The sequence below is a fragment of the Pristiophorus japonicus genome, chromosome 16, assembly GCF_044704955.1.
Source record: "Pristiophorus japonicus isolate sPriJap1 chromosome 16, sPriJap1.hap1, whole genome shotgun sequence".
Classification (NCBI taxonomy): Eukaryota; Metazoa; Chordata; class Chondrichthyes; family Pristiophoridae; genus Pristiophorus; species Pristiophorus japonicus.
Window position 1 is genome coordinate 48440328 of NC_091992.1, and position 23045 is coordinate 48463372.

Here is a 23045-nt window from a genome sequence, read left to right on the forward strand (position 1 = left end):
ACAGCAGGCGGTGAAGAAGGCAAATGTTACGTTGGTCTTAATAGCTAGGAATTTTGAGTATAGGAGCAGGGAGGTCTTACTGCAGTTGTACAGGGCCTTGGTGAGGCCTCACCTGGAATATTGTGTTCAGTTTTGGTCTCCTAATCTGAGGAAGGACGTTCTTGCGCTTGAGGGAGTGCAGCGAAGGTTCACCAGACTGATTCCCGGGATGGCTGGTCTAACATATGAGGAGAGACTGGATCGACTGGGCCTTTATTCACTGGAGTTTAGAAGGATGAGAGGGGATCTCATAGAAACATATAAAATTCTGACTGGACTGGACAGGTTAGAATCAGGAAGAATGTTCCCAATGTTGGGGAAGTCCAGAATCAGGGGACACAGTCTAAGGATAAGGGGTAAGCCATTTAGGACTGAGATGAGGAGAAACTTCTTCACTCAGAGTTGTTAACCTGTGGAATTCCCTACCGCAGAGGGTTGTTGATGCCAGTTCATTGGATATATTCAAGAGGGAAATAGATATGGCCCTTACGGCTAAAGGGATCAAGGGATATGGAGAGAAAGCAGGAAAGGGGTACTGAGGTGAATGATCCGCCATGATCTTATTGAATGGTGGTGCAGGCTCAAAGGGCTGAATATCCTACTGCTGCACCTATCTTCTGTTTCTATGTTCTCGGCAATGAGATTCTGCCTAAAGGATAGGAGGCAGAGAAGGTTAGACCTAATAAAATTATTTAAAATTTAGGTTTTTTTTTGATAGAGCAAGTAGGGAGAAACTGTATCCCCTGACAAATAGATCAGTAACCAGAGGTATTGGATTTAAAATAATTGCCAAAAGAACTAGAAGGTATGTGACAGAGGGGTGTTAAGATCTGGAGCACACTACTTGACAGGGTAGTGGAATCACATTCCATCGGAACTATAAAAGGCAACTAGATATGTGTTTGAAGAGGATTAATTTGCAGAGTTATGAGGAAAAATCTGGAGCGTGAGGCTAAATTGTATGGTTCTTTCAAAGAGACTGTATAATGGGCTACTTCTGTGCTGTAAGATTCTATGATTGTTATGGTGGTACCAACTGAACAATCGGGAGTAAGCTTATTGGTACTCAATGCCACACAATCTTAAATTCTAGCAGTACCACTACTTGCATTTGGGGATGCTGAGGCTTGGATCTGGTATCTGACCTTTTTTTCATTAGTGAGGATGAGAGCCAAATTGGATTTTTTTTCTTAATTGCACTCCAGAAATCATCCAATAAGACATGCTGAAGAACATCTAATATTTGAGACACAAGTTTTATCCTTGCCCAATAATCTTAATGAAATGATTTCTGGAGAAATTTGATGGTAATGGTGCAACAATTTGGAGCTCACTTCTTGCACGTGGCGGCGACAGCCCACGTGACGCCGTTTCATTCAACTTATTTTTGCCGACCGAGCTCGCTGCGTATAATAGTGGGACAGTGTATCGGGGACATGCACCAGAGTCAGAGCCTTGCAAGTTCAAATGAATCGGCGGCGCTGTCACAACATGGAAGTCTATACACGCACACATTTAACAGAATACCACACCAGGCGCTGTTGAATCCCAGTTTTGTCTCTCTCTCTCGCAACTAACGACGGGGCGGGAGATTGAAGGTTGCTGCGGAAACTCGGGTTCTGAGTGTCGGAGAGGGGGTAAAGTTCTTGAGTCTCTCGGATTAAGGACGAGAAGAAACTCGCAACCTGAATTTTTGTCTAAAAAAACACTCCGTGGTGGCGGCGGCAGAGCCGGAGGGGGTCTCGCGTCCTCGCTGAGCCGAGGTGACGGGACGGCGGGGAAGCTTCGAGGGTGCGGAGCCGGAGGGGGTCTCTCGCGCTGGATTGGGTCAGGTGTCCCATGGAGCTGTCCCTCGCGCGCTCTGCTGGAACTCCGAGGCGGTCTCACGCTGCTGTGCGGTCGTTGTTGCTGCTGCGCGCGATGGCTCGTGTTGTAGAACTCGAGTGACGCGCGCCGCTGTGGCTGTGGAACGCGGAGCAGCCGCTCTGTGTGTGTGGCTAGCTGGCTGGCTCGCGCGCTGCCGTTGCTGTGGAACCCGGGAGGCCGTGGGTCGCCGCGTGCTGCTGCCTGCCCGCTCGCGCCCCCCTCTCTCTCTTTCCCGTCCGCCTCTCGCGCTGCCCACCTTCCCCCCCTCTGGGGGAAAGCCTTTTGAAAGCGGCTCGTGTCCGCAAAACCAAACCGTCGTCCCGTCTCCATTCAATCTTTCAACTCTCGGGATTAATAAAAACACACCAGGAGCGGCCAGGTCACACCAGACGACGCTTTAGAGGGCGGGGAGGGGTGGGGGGGGGGAAGAAAAGAAAACGACGGCGGCGATGAAATCAAACTTCCAGCACGTGTGCCTCTCCAAACAAGAAAGGAAGATGTAACTGTTCTCCGTGGTAGGCAGTTATCACACTGGAGAGGTGTTTTTTTTAAAATAAAGTCAACATGTGCATCGCAAGCTACTGTGGGACCGTAGCATTCATCCTCTTCGCATTCGCAAACGGTGAGTGAAGAGAATGTAAATATATGTTTAATGTATTTATTTTATGGGACAAACGATTGGGAAAGCTTCTTTACTGAGGGCTCTCTTAACTGCCCCCCCCCCCCCCCCGCTTTCGCGGTTTGTGAGCATCTCGGCGGGCGACGGCAGGTGGCTGCGCGCTTTCTCTCGGCCGGAGCTTTCTGCCACCCCTTTCAAAGCTTGGCTTGTTGTTTGATGTACAGCCCCGCGGCTTTGGGAGAGTTTTTATTTAGTTTTTTTTTGCGAAGCTCCCAGTAAACGTGGATTTCGGTGTGTTTGCCGGTTTCTCTGGTGATCTCCGGGCCTCGGCGCACAGGGTTGCCTGTCTCTCCATCATGGCCAGTTGTCAGAATCCTGCAGGATTTATTGCTATTTAGACTCGTGGATGTTTATTATTGTAAAGGCTCATTAAATAATGCATGTTGACTCCTTATTTGCCTTGTTCTGGGTAGTTTTTCGTTTTGCAGTGACATTACATCGCGATCTCAGTTTTTCATTTTTATATTCATTCTTGCTCTCCATTCTTTTCTTCCTCGTTCGCCATCGTCCCAGTCATAATAAATAAAATGTTTTCACAGATGATTTTGTTTTTTTATCATTTCACTTTTTAAAGCAAAGATATTGCTTTGAAATAACCAGAATAACCCACCCTTTTGTCTATAATACACTGATTTTGTTGCTGGTTGTAGATGATTAATGAATCACGATATTTCTGTTGGATGATGGAAATTCCTAGTCTTTTGGATGATTAGATTTTATTTGTTTTCCTTTAACTCTCTCTGACATGTCCGGACTCGCATTCATATGGATGGCACATCCTCGCTGTACTGACAGCAACATTTTTCATTTTCCCTAATGTGTCTGTCTCGTGTCTCTTCTAGATCCGTCTCTTCCTACTTTCTCATCCTTTCGTGCCGTCTATTTGTTTTATTTTTGTACATGTTAATTACATTTTTTACATTTGCCTTTGTGTTGTAAATCGTTATAATTTTGTCCGTTTGCTGTCCTATTTCACTTAGATGGACTTTTTTTGATTATACTAAAATATAAACTACTTCATAATTTTATTGAGGCTCTTTTTTGTTCTTCACGGCGGTGAAAAGTTTTTTGTTTCTCATTGTTATTTCCGATCAAGAAGGTATCTTTCATCTGTCAAGTGTCCGCAAAATCTGTGTGCCAATAGAAATCCGATCTGGTTATATATTACTGCTATTCTCACGAGTGCATTGAATATTGGCTTTTATTCCTTTTTCTGAGGCTATCAAGTTAAATATGTACTTATGGAGATTAGGAAATCAGCCGCTCCAAAATGTGATCCCTTGTTTTGGATTATCCTCTTTAGTATTGACTAAATACCACACAAGTTGAGTTTCGCTGTCGGGCAGCTGGTGGTGAAAGTGTGTTGGAGATCGATGTATAAGGATTATGTAAATGACACTGCCAGGGAAAAGACAGTTCACTCCTGCACCCAGGCGGGGCGTTGCAGGCAATCTGATATAAACTGCACCAGGGAACAACTATTAAAAGGGAGTGTTTCTACATCACGGGCAGACTGGCAAATGTTCCTCTTGCACCAAGAATACGCGGATGTAATTTAGTACCACTTTTGATCACAATTGTGTTCCAAAATATATATTTTCTTTTATGGCAGGTATTCCAAGGAAATAGTTTTTTTTAACACTTCGTATTGGAAACATTTCTGTGTAACAAGTAAACGCAACGGATATTAAAGAATCGGCATATATTGTAAATATATTACGTACTTCTGTGTACGTTTCAATGTCTTTGTTACATAACATACTGTGGTGGAAGGATAATGGGTGTTGCTAACCGATATGTGTTGATGGGTTTATTTTTAAAAATTCCACTTTTTAAAATCGGAGTAATTGCAAGCGCGTTAACCATTTACAATGACATAAATCTGTACCTTCTGAGTACTGGCCATGGCTAATATTATTTCGTAGTAAGTTATTTGTGCAGACCTTGTGGTACATTTACGTTCCTGGCCACTTTTTAAATGGTAAACAAATCGGGATTGTTGATGCTTCAATATTTTGGAAACTTTTGGTGTGCACATTCTGTAGTTTGCTTGTTCTTGTTCTTCATTGCTATTAATTGCGACCGCCATCCAGTTGCATGAATAGCTTCTATATTCGGAAGGAAGTGAAGGCTGCCTTAATTATCAGGTGGCTTTTGCTGAGTTCTTCTACTAGAAATCTGTTGTGGGGCCAGAATTTGTTAAAATAACAGTGAGGGTAATAGTGAATCATAGAATGGTTACAGCACAAAGGCCATTTGGCCCATCGAGTCCTTGCAGACTCTCAGCTAGTCGCACTTCCCTGCCCTTTCCTGGTAACCCTGCAAATGTTTTCCTTCAGATATTTATCCAACTCCCTTTTGATAAGATTGAGTCTGCCTCCCACTACCCTTTCATGCAGTGCATTCCAGAACCCAACCACTCGCTGCGTAAAAAAGCTTTTTCTTACATTGCCTTTGGTTCTTTTGCAAATCACCTTAAATCTGTGTCCTCTAGTTCTTGACCCTTCTGCCAATGGGAACAGTTTCTCTATCTTTGTCCAGATCCCTCATGATTTTGAACACCTCTATCAAATCTTCTCTCAATCTTCTCTGCTCCAAGAGAACAACCTAAGCAGCTCCAGTCTATCAACGTAACTGAAGTCCCTCATTCCTGGAATCATTCTCAGCAATATTGTCTGCACCCTTTCTAAGACCTTCACATCCTTCCTGAAGTGTGGTGCCCAGAATTGGACACAGTACACCAGTTGGGGCCGAACCAGTGTTTTATACAGATGCATCATCATTTCCACACTTTTGTACTCTGTACTTCGATTTTATGAAGCCCAGGATCCCATAAGCCTTTTAACTGCTTTCTCAACCTGCCCTGCCACCTTCAATGACTTATGCACATATACTCTCTGTTCATATTGTACCATTTAGTTTATATGTCCTCTCCTCATTCTACCAAAATGTATCACTTCCCACTTTTCTGCGTTAAATTTCGTGTGCCACGTGTCTGCCCACTTCACCAGCCTGTCTGTCTTCTTGATGTCTATCGCCCTCCTCCTCATGATTCACTATACTTCTAAGTTTTGTCATCTGCAAATTTTGAAATTGTGCCCTGTCCACCTGCATCCAAGTCATTCATGTATATCAAGAAAAGCAGTGGTCCTAGAACCCACCCTTGGGAAACACCACTGTATACCTTCCTCCAGTGCGAAAAATAACCATTCACCACTACTACTGTTTCCTGTCACTTAGCCAATTTCATATCCATACTGCCACTGTCCCTTTTATTCCATGGGCTCCAACTTTGCTGGCAAGCTTATTTTGTTGAACACCTTTTGGAAATCCATGTACACTACGTCAACTGCATTACCCTCATCAACCCTCTCTGTTACATCATTAAAAAATTTGATCAAGTTGGTTAAACACAATTTGCCTTTAACAAATCCGTACTGGCTTTCCTTAAGTAATTCACACCTATTCAAGTGACTCTTAATTTTGTCCCTGATCACTGTTTGTAAAAGCTTCCCCACTACTGAGGTTAAACTGACTGGTCTGTAGTTCTGGGTTTATCTTTACACCCTTTTTTGAACAATGGTGTAACATTTGCAATTCTCCAGTCCTCTGGCATCACTCCTGTAACTATGGATGATTGGAATATTATGACCGATTTCCATCCTAAATTCCCTCAGCATCCTAGGATGCATCCCATCCACTCCTGGTGATTTATTTACTTTAAATACAGCCAGGCTTTCTAATACTACCTCTATCAATTTTTAGCCTCATCAAGTGTCTCCACTACCACCACCTTCACTAGGTGTATGGCAGTATCCTCTTCCTTGATGAAGACAGATGCAAAGTACTTGTTTAGTACCTCTGCCTCCAAGCATAGGTGCTTGAGTTATTTATGCTTAAATGGTATGGCAACTTTTCAAGGAGGGCAGATGTGTGGTTAAACGTGAATATCTAAAGTTGCTGTTGAAGTTGCTCCGCTCAGCAGTTAGTTTCACGAAAACGACATCTCCCTGTTTGCCTCACCATTGAAATGCGTTGAATGACTTGAAGTTAGTGGCCCAGAATTTGCAGTTGGGGTGACGGCGAATTGGCAGCGTTCGCCGTCATTAGCCTTTGAAACTGACCGTAACTTTGGGATTTTGCGCATGCGGAAATCCTGAAGTTGGGTCTGTCATTCACAGCTCCGACACAGACTGCCATGTGCCCCTGCCACAGAGCTAGCAATCTGTAATCACCCAAATCAGGGAAACTGACAAACTTCGGCTCTTCTGCAGTAATTATGCTGTGAAATACATCACTAAAAGTTAGGTGTATCTGGGATTTTAACAGCCTATTGACTGCTAAACAAAGGTATAAATGTGGATTCTTTTCCCTCAATCTGGTTCAGCGAATTCACTGAGTCGAACACCGTTGCCGCTTATAACAAAGCAGACTTTATTGTTTGATTCACCGGCCGGGACTTATCAGAAAGAAGGAATGCTCTCTCTCTAGAGTGCACCCGCTCCCTACGGACAAGTGCCGTTACATTGTAAAGGCGCAACGGTTATACATTTTCAGTACAAGATACAATTAGAGTGACATTCAGTTCAGCCTATCCCCTTTGATCCCTCCTTCCCTTTGTCCACTCATGAGCCGATATCTGTATGGGCTGTTTTTACACAAAGTGCCTTTCTTTCCCTTGTTAATGTTTCAAGTTTACTGGTGTGACTAGTAAGACCTTGAAGCCAGTCTGTTAGTTGTGTCAATGTTGTAACATTTGCAGTCTGAGATTCTTAAGGCTATTCCTCCAGGAATCCTTTGTTAAATTTCACTGTCTCTATACATTTTTTCCCACATTCTCAACTTCAATGTCTGTATACATTCTCAGTATACATTCTCATTCCCCCCTTTTATCATTCCATGATAACCCTTAGGATTATTCTAGGAGTATAGCATCATTCAGCCGTTCACACTCTCTTTCCTGAACCTTCTTGTCGAGTAGGTCTTTAGTTTGCTGGATCATAACCCGGGAGCCCGTGACCACAAGAGGGTTTGCTAACCTTGCCATCATGACTTTACAACAAAGGTTAAAGCAACCAATAATCAAGCAACAGGTAATTATTACTACGATGAGAATAATTGCCCCATGCATTAGATAGGATCCCCAAGATCCACCTAATAGCCAATCAAACCAGCGAGATCCTCCTGCTGGCGTGGATAACTTCTTCACCTCCCTTCTTATATGATCAGCGAGATTGGTTATGTTTTCTGAACTATCGGGAATGTAAGTGCAACATTCAGATCCTATCAGGGCACACGTTCCCCCTTTCTCAGCTAACAGATAATAGAGGTCCATTCGATTTTGTAATGTACGGTCCGCATTGCTACCATTTCGGCCGTGATGTCCTCCAGAGCTTCAGCAGTATGGTTAGCTATCTGTTCTAATACCCTCTCTAGGTTCTGTACTTCATCCATGATGCGTCCTATCCCGAATGGGAGCATCATGACCCCAAAGAACCTTTTGGCGGGGGGTGAGGGCTCGCTTGTGTCGGCTGGAGGCATGTGCTTCCGCCAGGGTATGTATTTGCCGCACAAATGGCACCACATATCCCAGATAGCAGGACCCTGTCCATCGCCTAGGCAACCAGGGATATGCCCTATGACCGCACACAAAATACGTGCCGTTATACGTTGCCTTCTGATATATTGTTTCGGGGTCCCAAGACTGGGCCCACAGACCTCCACCTTATTTATTCGGAAGGTGAGAGAGGATAGTGACTCATGCACCTGTGATGTTGAGACTGTGTGGGCAACTGCTGTACCCTATGAAATGTCCCGTGCTACTGGTGTCATTTCGGGTTAAACATATGTTCCCGGTTGGCCTCCCAATCCCTGAGGTATTGGTCAGGGCTAAGAATGGGGGTTCCTTTTCATGGTCGTAGGTTGGTTGGTACCATCCCTGGAACGTTTGACTAATGGGGTACCCAGCACTCTCCCACTTGGTGACGTCCCCGTGGTTGTCCACGTGGTAACGGTATGATGCTCCTCCTGGCCTCCGTGATCGCTCTCTTGACCCGCCTTTCATCTCTCGTATTTGCATTGGCCCCCCTCCTCCCATGCTAGTCTGGCTCAGAAGCCACTTGACAGTCTCAGTTAGGGTCAGTGGAACGGGGCGCAAAGAAATTCCCCCTTTGGAATGTATAGGGATATGTGAGCACACCCAGCATCTAGAAAAGTTCCCATTTTGCGCATAAACATAAGACATGTACAAAAAGGTGTTTACATGGAGCTCTCGCTTCAGTCTCCCCTCCCATGCGCCGCACCTGTCGTACACCAACGCTATTATACAGACTGGCACACAGACAGTTTCATCTTATTACTCGGGAACAAAATGTTTCTTGTAGCGTCTCTATGGACAAGGATAAATAGTCTGAATATTTTGCTGATTCAAAGAGTTTGGTTTTCTCGCCTCTCTTCTCAGGTCACCGTCTGTGTAGCTGGTTGTCTATCACTACGGGTAGGAGTTCAAACTGGTCTCCTCGGGACCCACTCGTTTAGTCAGGACGCTCCTAGAAAGGACCTTGTTCAGCTATGGAGAAGAGGAAGTCTGGAACAGAAACAGGAGTTAGAATAACCAGTAAAATAGGTTCGTTAGAGGGTGGTGAGCTTGCAGTGGTGCAGGTGAACCCAGGCACTTCTCCCCTCAACCTTAGCTGCAGTGGGGGTACTAAGTAACACCTGAAAAGGCCCCTCCCATCGTGGCTCTAATTCCTTCCGAATCCATTTCTTAATCAGGACATACTTCCCTGGTGCCACGAGGGACGATTCGGGTAAAACTGGGAGGTCGAGGTGAGCCTCTCGAACCTGGTTGTGGGCTATTCGTAGAGCCTGTGTCAGAGAAAGAAAATAGATGGTCATTTCCTCAGTCATGTGGTGGAATTGGACAGTGGAGGGGACATTCTGATTCCAAGGGGTCCTAAGGGGCCTACCATAAATGACCTCAGCGGGGGTCAGTATAGCCTTACCGGTGGGAGTAGTTTGGATCTGGAATAGGGCTATGGGAAGGAGGTTGAGCCAATTGAGTCCGGTTGATGCTACCAGTTTTGCAAGCTTGGTTTTAAGAGTTTAATTAGCACGTTCAACCAGTCCCGCAGCTTGGGGTCGGTAGGCACAATGCAGCTGCTGGTTAATGCGCATTTGGGAACAGAATTCTTTGTTAACTTGGCCAATAAAGTGAGGGCCATTATCGGAACTCAGTCGAGCTGGGATACCATATCTAGGAACAATTTCCCTCTAACACCTTAACAGTTTGAGCCTTATTGTCCAGGGTAGGGTAGGCTTCGATCCATTTGCTAAACACATCTACTATTACTAACACATATTTGTAACACTGAACTCTTTGCAATTCAATGTAGTCCAACTGCAATGTCTCAAAGGGACCTTCTGGTAGGGGCGTCTTACCCCAATCACAGGGGACTCCCTTCCCTGGATTATGCTGCTGGCAAACCAGGCTACTGATGTTCTGGGCCAGCGCCTGGAGTTTAGGGTGCCACCAAGTAGCCAAAAGTGTGTCACTTGTTGTCCTTGCTCCACAATGAATAGCAAAATGCATACATTCAATAACCCATAGGGCCAACTCGTCAGACATGCAAGTCTGTTCCGCGGGAGTGGTCCAGAGTTTAGAAACATTGTCATAAGTACATCCATAATTTTTCCACAACAGTTTTATCTTTTTCAGGAGCGTCCTCCTGTGCTTTAATGACATCTTGGATGGTTGGCATTGGTTTTTCCGAGGCTAACTTATCCTTTGCAGGACTTTTAGTTTGACTCATCATTCTGGGCACTACCATTTGTTGTCCACGAGAGGCCTGTTTGGCCTCTTTGTCAGCACAGTGGTTCCCGATATCAACCGGGGATTTTCCGGTGGTGTGGCCGGTACATTTAACAATGGCAATGCACTTGGGGAGCATGAGGGCTTGCAACAAGTTAGATACTTGTTGCCTATGGGATATCTCACTCCCCTGTGAGGTTAGGAATCCCCTATTTTTCCATAATTTTCCATAATCATGGGCTACCCAAAGGCATACCTAGAGTCGGTATAGATATTGACCTTGAGGTTTTTAGCCAAGATACAGGCTCGGGTGAGTAGTTCAGCTTGTTGGGCGGAATAGGCGGTTTCAAAGGCGGCAGATTCCAAGACCTGGATTACTATGGCGTATCCCGAAATTCGTACACCTTCTGGGTCAATAGAAAAGCTTCCGTCAACATACATAATACAGTCTGGGTCCTCCATTGGTACATCAACTAAATCTTCCCTGACCGAGGTGGCCTCTTGAATTAAAGATAAACAGTCATGACTGGGTTCTTCCTCATCTTGGGGTGGCTCGGTAAGAAAACAGGCCGGATTAATGGCAGTAGAGTGCCGAAAGGTCAGTTTAGGATTATTTAGTAGGTAGATCTCATATCTGCTTTGCCTGGCCATGGTAAGGTGTTGAGTCTGCAGTTGACCCAGGAGGGCAGCTACGGAGTGAGGGGTGTATACAACAATATCCTGCTGGAGGGTAAGGTTGGCAGCGAATTGAAGGCTATTGTAGATGGCGGTTAATATTTGAGTACATACAGGGTGCCCCAAGGCAACGGGGTCTATTTTGGAAGAGTAGTAGGCAACAGGCCTATGCTTATCCCCGTGTTTCTGAGTTAAGACAGCGGTAGCACAGTCTTTCAGGATCGTACAATACAGTTGAAAGGGCCGGTCATAGAGGGGCCGGCCCAAAGCCGGAGCTTGCAGCAGGGCTGTCTTTAGTTCCTTAAAGTCTTGGACGTCTGCGGGTTTTATTTTAAAGCTGCCTTCCTTGTTTGTATACGGTGTGAGGTGCTTAGTCATCAGGGCAACATTAGGGATCCAGGATCTACAGTAATTGATTTCCACAAAATCTGCCTTCCCTTCTGGTCCAGTCACTCTAGCCCTTAAGAGAATTTCCTTCTCTTCCCCTTCGTGATCCTGATGATAAGCTCTGGAGATCCTGATTCTTGCCGCTGGGATCATATGCTAGGGTCACATGATAAGGTGCCTGCAGCAGGTCCAGAGACCACCATTGCGGGGTCCTAGTGGTATAATACTGTCGCTTAAGGGTTCCCTGTTTTACAATAATCCCATCATTTCCGCACTCGAAATGCAACTGGAATTTGCAGAGGAGGTCTCTAGCCATCAAGTTACAGTCCAGATTGGTTGTGATAACAAATCGATGTTCCACCGATTCTTCCTGGCAACCTACTTTAACCGGTTCTGACACTGGAAATGTAGAGACTTGTCCCAGGAATCCTGACAGTTCCTGTGTCTCAGTGGAGGCGGGGAGTTTAAGCTTCGACTGTACAGAAGACATAGAGGCTCCCATATCTATCAAGAAGGGTTGCCACTCATTCCTAATTTTTTACGATATCATTGGTTCGTCATCCGGGGAGGTTCCCTGTACAATCAAGCTACTTGGTCAATACGAATAATCGGGGGACGATTGGCCAAAGGGGTTGTTCTGGGAGACGTTCGTGTAAGATCCCCGTCCTCTTCCCCCCCTTGCTCTCCTCCTCCTCTTCCTCTTTCGTGCCGATCGAAGGGGCACTCTATCTTCCAATGTCCTTCTTGCCCACAATTGAAGCATTGCCCTCTCCTTCCCCAGCCCCGACCGCTTCTTCTTCCTGTCTTCCTGATCGGGGAGGACCATGTGATGGTCCGTAGTTTGCAGGGCCGGGGCTGTTGGGGTGTTGGGTATACCCATATCCCCGGTTATCTACCCAACCCCTTGCACAGTACTGTGGTTCCATTTGATATTCTCTCGGGTTGGGTGTCGGTCTTTCCCCTTGAGGAGGCTCTCCCTTTCTAGTCACGTATTCAGTCTTGACCCGGGTTGGGGCGCACCTCCCCCCCTCTCCTTTCTTTTCCTGCCAATAATATTTCACCGCCCTTTCCATCTGGGCTTTACTGTTATCTGCCCAATTCATATTATTTGTCCGGATAGCGTGAGCAATCGAATAGGGCAGGCACTGAAGTAGGATAGCGCAGAATTGAGGTGAATCCTCTCCCGCCCTGAAGGCATTATCTCCTGGTTGACCTCCGTATATTTCAATAAATCTTTCCATGAATTCGTCGGCAGTTTCGTCTCGTTTGGGTTTAGTTTCTAATACTGCAGCCATACTGATGGGCTTCTGAAGGGTCGTGCCGAGAGCAGTAAAAACAGCGTTTAGGCGGTCCTGGGCATTGTTTGGGTGAGCAGCCACCAACGTGTCATGGGTTGCATGTCTTGGGTGAATTAGAAATCGGGCATGCTCAGTTGGGCTCAGGGCCCACAGGTCCCTTGACTCTGCATTATAAACTGCAATGGTAGTTCGAAGATGATCTATAAACTTGACAGGTTCTCTCTTTCGATCTGGCATGGTGGCCAGAATGGCCATAATTTCGTTCGGTTTCCAAGGCACATAGACATCTATGGTGGGGTTGTCTGCAGCTTGTTGTGCATCAGGGTTTGGCATTGGTCGGACCGGGAATTGTTGCCGGGGCTTTGGGATGGGGGCGTCAATCTTGGAAGACGTTTCTAGGTCGGAGGGTGGCTCGGAGCCGTCTGACTGCGCAGCACCTCTGCATCCTGATCGGCGGGAGTGTTTGTTTTGCCTTTCACGACTGGTATTCTGACTAGTGGATTCACGGGACTGCCTGTGCTTTCGAGATGTAGATCTGGCCTTCCGGGTGTGAGATCTGGTCCTCTTGGCTACATGGCTCGTGAACTGGGGATCTGAGTCGCTATCAGAGGATGAAGGGTCCGTCTGGGCTTGTCTGTTCGTTGGTGTGGGGTTATTTTTATCTTTACCTCCTACCGCCGGAGTGTAAGGTGGAGGTGGACGGGAAGAGGACTGTGGCAAGGGGCCAGGGGCTGCGGGAGGCGCCGTTGGGCGCCGAGTCAGTGACCATTCATCAATTTCCTCGTCAGCCTCGGTCAACTCCAGGCCAACCATTTGACTACGTAGTCGGTCAATACCTTTCTCAGTGGAACTCTTAGTACGTTTCTCGTGCGTGCATCTTTCTTTAAGACGTCTACAGTTTTAATATGTCCGCCTTCTGTCAATAAAAGTCCTAATTTAGTGGTGTTTTCCTGCCAACTCGACAGAATTGATGCATCTTTTAGCTTTTGACAGTAATGCCTCCATGTGGCTATTAGATCCCTATCCCCTTTCCCCCATCCCTTCTTCCAAATTAATCCCTGCGCCCGTTTTACTACCTCCAAGCTTTTGGTGCCCCCTAATGGCCATTGATCATCTCCTAGTAACAGTCTAAATTGTCCAGCTTTTTCAGGGAATTCCTCACATAACTTTTGTAATGGACTACCGGTATTCGTGGTTCTATCTAAATGATTATCCATCCTCGCGTCGCCCCGTGTAGGATGTCCTAATTAATCCCAATCCCTCGCGTCGCCCCGCGTTGGATCCGGGTCCTAATTAATCCCGATTGTCCCCACGTCGCCCCGCGATGGTTTCAGTTATCTTACCCAGAGCCTAGGCGGACCAAGTGATCTACAAGATCGATGCCGTACCTGGCGTAAGTACAATTTAAAATTTACACAGTCCCGCGTCGTCCCGCGGCTTAATTTACCTAACTCCCTAACCTCCGCGTGGTTCACGCGATTATCTATCCCTCCGCGTCTCCGCGCGGTTTTCCTGTTCGTGTCGCCACGCGATCTATCCCTCCGCGCGGTAAGCCTTACTTAATTTGTTCTAGGTTCCAGATTTACCTATTCTAACCTATCCTTCCGAGTTGCCGCCCGGTTCGTGTCGCCGCGCGATTTTCCTATCCTTCCCTGTTCTAAGTTTAAAAGGTATTCGCCATATTGTCCTAGATCTCGTTCAGACGCTACCTGAGAGCCAGCGAGTGGCTAAACTTTCCTCAGACTTTTGAAACCGGAGGAAACTGGAGCAGTATTGAAATTATACTCACTCCAGTGGCCACTTTCCTCCCGTCTCACCCAAGGCTAGTCTGGCTCTTAATTAGCAAGTTTTCGGCAGTCGTCTGTTGCGATCCCACTTCTGACACTAAATGTAAATGTGGATTCTTTTCCCTCAATCTGGTTCAGCGAATTCAGAGTCGAACACCGTTGCCGCTTATAACAAAGCAGACTTTATTGTTTAATTCACCGGCCGGGACTTATCAGAAAGAAGGAATGCTCTCTCTCTAGAGTGCACCCGCTCCCTCCGGACAAGTGCCGTTACATTGTAAAGGCGCAACGGTTATACATTTTCAGTACAAGATACAATTAGAGTGACATTCAGTTCAGCCTATCCCCTTTGATCCCTCCTTCCCTTTGTCCACTCATGAGCTGATATCTGTATGGGCTGTTTTTACACAAAGTGCCTTTCTTTCCCTTGTTAATGTTTCAGGTTTACTGGTGTGACTAGTAAAACCTTGGAGCCAGTCTGTTAGTTGTGTCAATGTTGTAACATTTGCAGTCTGAGATTCTTAAGGCTATTCCTCCATGAATCCTTTGTTAAATTTCACTGTCTCTATGCATTTTTTCCCACATTCTCAACTTCAATGTCTGTATACATTCTCAGTATACATTCTCAAAGGTTAAGGGCCTGAAAAAACTAATTTTAACGTCTTCATTTCGCCGCTGACTGCAAATTACGGGCCAGTAGATTTACATGGTAGATATGAACTAATTGTGCCACAAAGTTAAGTCTTGTCCATTTCAGTCTAAGTACCCTTTTAACCACATAATAAATGTTAATTACTGCCAGTCAACCTCTCTGGCATTGAAACTTAACTAATACGTGTGGCATTCCATTTCTGCACATATTTATTGATGTTGGAGATTTAAAAAAATATTCTGATTTTTTTTTTTTCTGTTTTTTTCTCAATTTTCAATGTTTCTAAAATTCAATCTTTCTATTTCTCTTTCTGTAGCTGATTTGATATTGAATTCACACACTCTAATTACTCTTCCTTATCAGTTTTGGGATGTTTTCTCAATCCTTCAATGAGATTGGCTAAGGAGATATACAGTTGCTTGTCTTTGTTCACTCAGGTTCCAGATGCCGTTTCCCTCGCTGTGCAGTTATCGGCTGACACTTTCAGCAACTTGCCACGTAAAAAATGTAAATGTGCATGGCAAGTCTAACTAATGTCAGATGCCCTGCTACAGCAAAATCTGGGCCATAATTATTTGTGTCCAATCCAACCCAAGCTATAACTAGTATCAGGGACCTAATGTTGCACATGATTGTGAGTGAGAACAGTGCCTGTGATGACTGGATTGTTTCCTTTTTTTGAGGATTTTCAATATTTTTGTTTCAATCCTAAATTCTTATGCCCATTATTTTTCAAAAAATGAAACAAATTTAAGGGAAATAAGTTTCCCACTTTATCACTGATGTAAACTCTTGTAAGATCTGATTAGTGGGGCTTTGATGTATTAAGGATAGTAGTGCCATTCCAGTGCCCTAATTAAGAGAAAGCCTTTGGCACTTGGCTTAAATTGGACAGAAAAGGCTATTAATTATGCGCATTTTATAGTGTGTGTGTATAGAAACATAGAAACATAGAAAATAGGTGCAGGAGCAGGCCATTCAGCCCTTCTAGCCTGCACCGCCATTCAATGAGTTCATGGCTGAACATGAAACTTCAGTACCCCCTTCCTGCTTTCTCGCCATAACCCTTGATCCCCCGAGTAGTAAGGACTTCATCTAACTCCCTTTTGAATATATTTAGTGAATTGGCCTCAACTACTTTCTGTGGTAGAGAATTCCACAGGTTCACCACTCTCTGGGTGAAGAAGTTTCTCCTCATCTCGGTCCTAAATGGCTTACCCCTTATCCTCAGACTGTGACCCCTGGTTCTGGACTTCCCCAACATTGGGAACATTCTTTCTGCATCTAACCTGTCTAAACCCGTCAGAATTTTAAACGTTTCTATGAGGTCCCCTCTCATTCTTCTGAACTCCAGTGAATACAAGCCCAATTGATCCAATCTTTCTTGATAGGTCAGTCCCGCCATCCCGGGAATCAGTCTGGTGAACCTTCGCTGCACTCCCTCAATAGCAAGAATGTCCTTCCTCAAGTTAGGAGACCAAAACTGTACACAATACTCCAGGTGTGGCCTCACCAAGGCCCTGTACAACTGTAGCAACACCTCCCTGCCCCTGTATTCAAATCCCCTCGCTATGAAGGCCAACATGCCATTTGCTTTCTTAACCGCCTGCTGTACCTGCATGCCAACCTTCAATGACTGATGTACCATGACACCCAGGTCTCGTTGCACCTTCCCTTTTCCTAATCTGTCACCATTCAGATAATAGTCTGTCTCTCTGTTTTTACCACCAAAGTGGATAACCTCACATTTATCCACATTATACTTCATCTGCCATGCATTTGCCCACTCACCTAACCTATCCAAGTCACTCTGCAGCCTAATAGCATCCTCCTCGCAGCTCACACTGCCACCCAACTTAGTATCATCCGCAAATTTGGAGATACTGCATTTAATCCCCTCGTCTAAATCATTAATGTACAATGTAAACAGCTGGGGCCCCAGCACAGAACCTTGCGGCACTCCACTAGTCACTGCCTGCCATTCTGAAAAGTACCCGTTTACTCCTACTCTTTGCTTCCTGTCTGACAACCAGTTCTCAATCCACGTCAGCACACTACCCCCAATCCCATGTGCTTTAACTTTGCACATTAATCTCTTGTGTGGGACCTTGTCGAAAGCCTTCTGAAAGTCCAAATATACCACATCAACTGGTTCTCCTTTGTCCACTTTACTGGAAACATCCTCAAAAAATTCCAGAAGATTTGTCAAGCATGATTTCCCTTTCACAAATCCATGCTGACTTGGACCTATCATGTCACCATTTTCCAGATGCACTGCTATGACATCCTTAATAATTGATTCCATCATTTTACCCACTACTGAGGTCAGGCTGACCGGTCTATAATTCCCTGTTTTCTCTCTCCCTCCTTTTTTAAAAAGTGGGGTTACATTGGCTACCCTCCACTCCATAGGAACTGATCCAGAGTCAATGGAATGTTGGAAAATGACTGTCAATGCATCCGCTATTTCCAAGGCCACCTCCTTAAGTACTCTAGGATGCAGGCCATCAGGCCCTGGGGATTTATCTGCCTTCAATCCCATCAATTTCCCCAACACAATTTCCCGACTAATAAAGATTTCCCTCAGTTCCTCTTCCTTACTAGACCCTCTGACCCCTTTTATATCCGGAAGGTTGTTTGTATCCTCCTTAGTGAATACCGAACCAAAGTACTTGTTCAATTGATCCGCCATTTCTTTGTTCCCCGTTATGACTTCCCCTGATTCTGACTGCAGGGGACCTACGTTTGTCTTCACCAACCTTTTTCTCTTTACATACCTATAGAAACTTTTGCAATCCGCCTTAATGTTCCCTGCAAGCTTCTTCTCGTACTCCATTTTCCCTGTCCTAATCAAACCCTTTGTCCTCCTCTGCTGAGTTCTAAATTTCTCCCAGTCCCCAGGTTCGCTGCTATTTCTGGCCAATTTGTATGCCACTTCCTTGGCTTTAATACTATCCCTGATTTCCCTAGATAGCCACGGTTGAGCCACCTTCCCCTTTTTATTTTTACGCCAGACAGGAATGTACAATTGTTGTACTTCATCCATGCGGTCTCTAAATGTCTGCCATTGCCCATCCACAGTCAACCCCCTAAGTATCATTCGCCAATCTATCCTAGCCAATTCTCGCCTCATACCTTCAAAGTTACCCTTCTTTAAGTTCTGGACCATGGTCTCTGAATTTACTGTTTCATTCTCCATCCTAATGCAGAATTCCACCATATTATGGTCACTCTTCCCCAAGGGGCCTCGCACAATGAGATTGCTTCTCTCTGTCAACTATTTGGCAAATGAATTTACAATGTGTAACAGTTGCACCAGAATTCTTATGGAGCAGATACTGCACTTTATCTGAGAAAGAGCCCAGTGATCTATGATGAAACCATTATCATCAAAAAACTATTCTGGTTGCCAGAAATTGGTCATCAGTGTCGAACGTGAGTGAAACTGATATCCTTGTTTAGGATTTGCAATAAACATTTGAAACAAAATTATCGAGAGGCACGTTACTAATGATGCTTCCCTTTTTAAAATAAGAAAATCACTCATTTAGTCTTCCTTGTTTCATGGTATTCACCAAACCAAAATGTTACTGGCAACTTGTTCCAATATATTAATGCTCTATCTATCCATAGGAAATGTGCACAAGCCTGATATTTTCCTTTCTCTCATTCCCCCCTCCACTCCTCGTTATCCGTTGTGAAGAAGTGTGTTGCCAATGCTCTGTGTTATCCCTAATGGATAGCAAAGCTGCATGATGCTTCATGTTATCATTCTGTAACTCAACATATTGGAGCAGTAAGGAAACAAGCTTCCAATAAACAATCTTGCATAGCTTCAAAAAAAAATGCTTTAGTTTGAAACCAAGGTTTATTTTGACTTAATTTATGGATCACTGATGAAGTGCTACAATGTTCTTAATTAAACAACGAGCAGAGACCTGCAAAACATTTGCGGTCAAATTAGTATCTTTATTGCAATACCTGTAGTACTTGTTTAGAATGTTATAATCATCTTGTTGATATCCCCCCTCTCTCCCTCCCTGCTTTCTCTCCCTCACACTCAATCTCACTATCGAGCGCTTCCCCCCCCCCCCCCCCGTGTGCATCCCCCCCCCCTTGCCGTGCTTCGCCTCTTCGCCGCCCCGCCCCGCTTCCCTCCTCCCCTCCACCCCCCCCGCCCCGCTTCCCTCCTCCACCCCCCCCCCCCCGGCCCGCTTTCCCCCTCCCCGCCCCGCTTCCCTCCCCTTCCCCCCCCCCCCTCCGCACGCACACCCGCTTCCTCCCCACACCCTCCCACTTCTCTTCCTCACCACCCCCCCCCCCCACCACACACACCCTTCTCCCTACCCCACACCACGCAGCCACATCTCCCCCCACACTGCCATGCACCCCCCTCACTCTTGCCCGTCTGTGTCTCTCTCTCTTTCTTTTTTTCTCTCTCTCTCTCTCTCTCTCACACTCATGCCACGCGCTCCTCTGGGTTCCGGAGCAATGCCGGGGAGGACGCCTCATGAAGCAGACCCAACTTCAATCAAACTTTTAAAGTTCGTGCCATCGCTCCCCTTCTTTGTTTGTGAGGCCAGGCGGACCCTGATCGCCCATTGGTCAGTGAAAATGTCACTTATTCCGGACCACATGCTCCCAGCCCCCCAGCCCAGGACAGACATAAACTGACTTCTTTATTATAGAATGTCATCAATTAAGTTGTAAAAGCGTGTGGCAAACCAGGCTCCCTGCCCACCCTTTCTCTCAACGACTATCTGTCTCACCTGTGACCGAGACTGTGGTTCTCGTATTGGACTGTACAGCCACCTAAGAACTCATGCTAAGAGTTCCTCGAGTAAGTCTTCCTCGATTGCGAGGGACTGCCTATGATGATGATTATGTCAAGTACTAGTGCTTTCTGTGCATATATTTGTATAGTGTAGTCACAAGGCTAACATACAACTTCTGTTTATCATTCTTTGGGAGCACCTTGTAAATTTATCTCATTCCAAATATGTACTTTTTCAGAATTAAGGGAAAACTTAGTAGTTGGAAGAATTCTTGGCTTCCAGTAATTGTCAAAGCCCATGCGGAGCACACGGAGTAATAGTTTCTGTTTGCAAGCCATAAGAGTTCCAAAACTGCATGCTACTCAAATCTTTCATTGTCTATAATGAGTTTGTGAAGTATTGCACTTCAGAGAGTGAAAGTGACATTTGCACTCTTGTCAACAGCTGGAATTCCTTCATCACTTGATTCCATGGGTTATCTTGCTTCTCTGTGCAGCTGCCTGTAACTGAGATAACTGGCCATGTGGACAAAATGTTTAAATGTAACCTCTACCGTAGTAAGAAGTCACAATTAGCCAGACGGCATTTAACACTTGGCAGAAAATATGCTTTGTCTGCTATATCATGCAGTAAAGTGTCCAAAACAATGAACTGGTTAAACGTGTGATCTACAGAGTTGGGATGGCAAATCTATAATCAGAGTCATATGATGCAAAAATCTTTTTAATTGCCTTGTGTCTGAATAACATGTTGGTGAATTTAAAATAAAAGCTTCTGTCACGACTTTTTCATACTCTTAATTTTGTGGAATTTTATTCGCTGCACTATTTCCTGACCATCTATTCTGTGGTATCTACCAACGGTGTTCTTGTACTGGACCTGGCTGTGATTGGGAGCTGAAAGTTGACAAGGTTTGTTGGCCACCTATCTTTTTTAAGAATTATTTGGCATAACACAATGAAATGTTCTTTGCTTCTGGATCTCATTTATTTTGATGTGAGTGTGTGAAATTATTTACAGGACCAATAAAGCTAGCTTTTTTTTTAAAAGCTTTGAAGCGTTATCCTTGAGGCGATGGAGGTTTGACTGTTATTTTGATAACTGGCAGTGAATGAAAAGCAGAGCTTGTTGGTAAAGGAGAAAAACAGTTTAGACGTGCAAGATGAGTCCACAGGTGGATGGATGTAGGTTAGGATATAAATCTCGAGCTGAAATTTCTGCTTTAGTGCTTTGAATCATTGCAAGTTGTACATTCCTAATTTATTGGTCAACGCAACAATATTTACATTGAATTTTGAAATTATAAAATATGGTGGAACCTTACATTATGATCAATCTTCATATGGAATGCTTAAAAAAAGTTATTTACAGATTGCTATATAAAATGACAAACATTAGATATTGGAAAATATAATAAAGCAAGGTTGGGGACAGTTTAATTTTAATTTGCAATATTATTACATATTTATATGAAATAAGGGCTTGTATCTCAGTTTATTTTCTCTTTCTTGCAGTTATAAGAACTTTAATTTACAGACACAAAGATGATCTGATGAAGTAATCAAAAAAAGACATGGACTGGAACATCTAAGTAACATGTTTAATAGGAATTTGACCATACCAATTTCTCACCTTCATGCAGTTTTAAAAGGATTTTTTCTTCATGTTATGTATGGTGTCTTGCTGAGAAGTGGGGAAGGTGATCTGCTCTCTGGTTATTGCAACTAGCCCATTAAATAACTGCTTAAGAGCTGGCACAGGTACGATGGGACGAACGACCTTATGTGCTGTATGATTCTATGAACTGTATAATGATGGTGTCCATTTATGATAAAATAAAGATGTGGAAGCATTGTCCTTGGTAATAATTCTCATTCTCTGTGGAACCTGCATTCTGTTGTCTTCAACTCCATCCTCCACCTCCCCTGGCCCCAGGTTTGGCGATTTTAAAGGCTTGGTGGGAAAGTATCACATTCTGCTACTCGGTATTAGCATACCAACATACTGTGCTATTGGCCCCTATATTAATCAGTAATTGCTACAATATTTTCATTTGAGGAATTTTTCCAATCTATAAATAAAATGGTAAGTCGAATGAAATTTTTTGAAGGCTTCTTTAGTATATGTATGCATAATGTAAAAATTTCAATTGGATATGGGGAGAAAATCGGAGACAAAACTTGAACCAGATTGGATTTGGTTGTTTCCATTAACTTGGGCACAAAGTTTTTCTTTGAATGTCAACTTCAAATCAACAAAGCTTGGAACTTGCCTGATATTTGCACGAGTACTACTGACTTCAATAACAATTGCAAGAGTTAGATTTAGTTCTGAATTTGTTAGCTTAGAATAATCTCTGATCGAACTAAACCACCTCCATAAATGGTCCTATGAACTGAGATATCTAGGATATTTGGTTTGTACTCATCCATAGCCTTAAGGGTTTAGATTTAGAATGGCAGATTTGGGTCTTCTGGATTAGTGCTGCAGATGTTTCAAGGGTTGTAGAATAACTTTTATAAATAGTAAATTAAAACCCTTAGAAAAATAGAGCGGCCACATGTTTAATGGATCAAATGTAGTGGTAGAATAACTGCTTTGATCCAGAAAAATAGAACATTTGTAAGAAAGCCGTGGAACACATTTACACCTATTGGATGGCAATATGAAGAGGTTATTGGTGTAACTGATGTACAATATCTCTCAAAATGATTTTTACATTGGTTTGGTGACTACAGAGTAGAAATTTGCTTAAGTGGAAACATTGAAACTGCTTTACCAGAGTATTTACTCATTTGCCTGTAATTTTGGGCTCATTTTTGGCCAGGAGTTGCTCCATTTTTCTTGGAGTAGGCTGCTTTTTCTGGCGTAACTTAACAATCCCCAGTTTCCCCAATCAATTTGCACCAGTGTAACTCACTTAGTTACATATTTTTTAGGTTAGTTTTTTTCTCAAAAGGGGGGGCGTCACCAGCCACTTATGCCAATTCTGCCTATTTAGGTAACTTTGGCCAGATAGTAGTTACTCCATTCCTACTTAGGCCAGCGTATGTGGCCATTTGAGAAAACCCTTACAC

At 44.4% G+C, this 23045-nt stretch overlaps 1 protein-coding gene and 1 long non-coding RNA gene across 3 annotated transcripts in view; one reads left to right on the forward strand and one right to left on the reverse strand.

Moving 5' to 3' along the window:
* Positions 1 to 1996, reverse strand: part of LOC139226483 (uncharacterized) — a 30072-nt gene extending 28076 nt beyond the window's left edge. For both annotated transcript variants that reach the window (XR_011587270.1, XR_011587269.1), the window contains exon 1: positions 1551 to 1996. This is a non-coding gene — a long non-coding RNA (uncharacterized lncRNA). The remainder of the gene's footprint in view (positions 1 to 1550) is intronic.
* tmem132e (transmembrane protein 132E) overlaps positions 1937 to 23045 on the forward strand; it is a 999351-nt gene continuing 978242 nt past the window's right edge. The window contains exon 1 of the mRNA XM_070857286.1: positions 1937 to 2527. Within this exon, the coding sequence (XP_070713387.1) occupies positions 2470 to 2527 (58 nt within the window). The 5' untranslated portion in view covers positions 1937 to 2469. The remainder of the gene's footprint in view (positions 2528 to 23045) is intronic.